Source organism: Sorex araneus, chromosome 1 (genome assembly GCF_027595985.1).
Source record: "Sorex araneus isolate mSorAra2 chromosome 1, mSorAra2.pri, whole genome shotgun sequence".
NCBI lineage: Eukaryota > Metazoa > Chordata > Mammalia > Eulipotyphla > Soricidae > Sorex > Sorex araneus.
This window is the reverse complement of record NC_073302.1, coordinates 77,827,545-77,829,375: the sequence shown is the minus strand read 5'-3', so window position 1 is coordinate 77,829,375 and position 1,831 is coordinate 77,827,545. Positions and strand designations below refer to the sequence as shown.

Sequence of the window (1,831 nt, the reverse complement as noted above, 5' to 3'; positions counted from 1 at the left end):
CGGCCTTTCTCTCTGGCTATGGGGAAAACGCGACCTCAAGAGCCGGTCATTTCACCGCAGCTCCGGCCCAGTTCCGTGAGGGTGTTAAAGCCGGCCGGCGGCCTCCGTCCCCGGTGCCCGCCCGCTTGCCGTACCAGGCGCCGCTGCATCCCGGGCTGCGGACGCGCGCGCGGCGGGTTTCGGGGCCCGGGCGGCGCGCAGGGGGCCGGGGGCCGGGAGCCGGAGCCGGGGAGGGTCAGGGGCCGGGAGCTGGGGAGGCTCTGGGGGCCGGGAGCCCGGAGGTGTAGGAGGCCGGGAGCCGCGAGCCGGGAGGTGCAGGGGACCGGGGGGCCGGGAGCCCGGAAGAGCAGGGTGTCGAGGCAGGGCCCCGCACTCCAGGCGAGTCTCCGGACAGAACGCGTGGGAAACGACCCGAGCCTCAGCACCCGGTCCAAGGCGCAGGTGCGTTCGCGGGCGGCGCGGGCTAGAGGAGCAGCGGGGCCAACAGCAGCAGCACGACGGAGACCCCCGACACCCCGGCTGCTCTGGGGGCGCCGCCGCCGCCACTCCTGCGGCCCGGGCCGTGGGGCGGGTCGCCCCGAGCCCCCGTGCCGCCGTCGTCATCGTCGTCCGGCGGCGGCTCCCCGCCCGCTCCCCCGGCGCGCGGCTCCTCGTCGTATTCCTCGTCGTAGTAGTCGTCCGGGCCGCCGTCCGAGCCGCTGCTGCCTGGGCCGTGGCCCAGCTCGGCGCCGAAGCAGAGCCGGGCCATGTTCTCCTTGACCGACTCACAGATCGGCCGCTCCAGGCCGTCGCACACGCAGTCGTTGAGCAGCGCCGCCTTGGGCACGGCCAGCATGTCCTCGATGACGGCGCGGCATTCGTCGGTGCAGCGCAGCCCGTTGAAGAGCTTGCCGCAATAGGCCAGGTAGCGGCCGAGCGCCAGGCTGCAGCGGCTGTCGCGGTCGCAGCGCCGCCGAGCCTCGGTGCAGCCCATCACGCCGCCCGCGCCGCCGCCCGCGCCGCCCGCGCTCCGGGGCAGGCACGGCTCGATGGCGCGCTTGGTGGACCTGCAATTCTCGTCCTGCGCGCAGTCACAGTCCTCCAGGGCGGGCCCGCGCCGCGTGTGGTTGAGCTGAATGAGCGCCGAGATGCAGTGGCTCGGGCAGCGCCAGCGCGGCGGGAAGGCGGCGTCCGGGGCCGGGAAGGCGGCCGGCGCGTGGGCCCCCACGCGCTGCGCCAACACGGGCGCGCACGCCTCGGCGTACTGGTTGTAGGCGTAGCTGCACTCCGGCTCGCCCTGGCACTGCAGCAGCGCCTGCCAGCAGATGAGCCGCCGGCCGTGCGCCAGCCCCGCGCCCCGCGGCGCCGAGCTCAGCAGCTGCAGCAGCGCCAGCACGCACAGCAGGGCCCCCGGCCCGGGCCCCGCGCGGGCCCCGCCGCCGCCGCCCAGCGGCCCGGCCACCATCGCGGGCAGCGCCGGCCGCCGGGGCCGCCGGGGCGTCGAGTCGAGGGCCGGGGAGCGCCGGACACGGGATCGCTGGGAAAGTTTGCTCCAGTCCTGCCGACTCCGGGCATGAGGGTCTTCATAGATCCATGGCGCGGCTCGCGGCTGCCCCGCGGCTCGCAGAATCCGCTCCGGCCGGGCGGCGGCGGCGTTCTCGGAACGCAGAGCCGCGAAGAGACCCTCAGCGCGGGCCCCCGGCGGCGGCGGGGTTCGCTTACTGCCGTCCCGGGGAGCTGCGGGCCGACAGGCCGCCGCGGCGCCACGGGACCGCGCGGCGCCGCGGGTGCATCTCGCTCGGCCTCTGCAGGCTCGTGGGGCCGCCGCGGCTGCTCCGTCCCGGGCTCAGCG

General features: G+C 76.7%; 1 protein-coding gene across 1 annotated transcript; it reads right to left on the bottom strand.

Annotated features, from left to right (window-relative positions):
* Positions 1-331: 331 nt before the first annotated feature.
* Positions 332-1,585, bottom strand: GAS1 (growth arrest specific 1). The gene has a single exon (XM_004600319.2). It carries the CDS (start codon positions 1,442-1,444, stop codon positions 464-466), a length of 981 nt encoding a protein of 326 aa, XP_004600376.2. The 5' UTR covers positions 1,445-1,585; the 3' UTR covers positions 332-463.
* Positions 1,586-1,831: the final 246 nt, after the last annotated feature.

Excerpts from the sequence above, each read along its gene's own strand:
- GAS1 (XM_004600319.2), bottom strand. The coding sequence starts at position 1,444 with ATGGTGGCCGGGCCGCTGGGCGGCGGCGGCGGGGCCCGCGCGGGGCCC.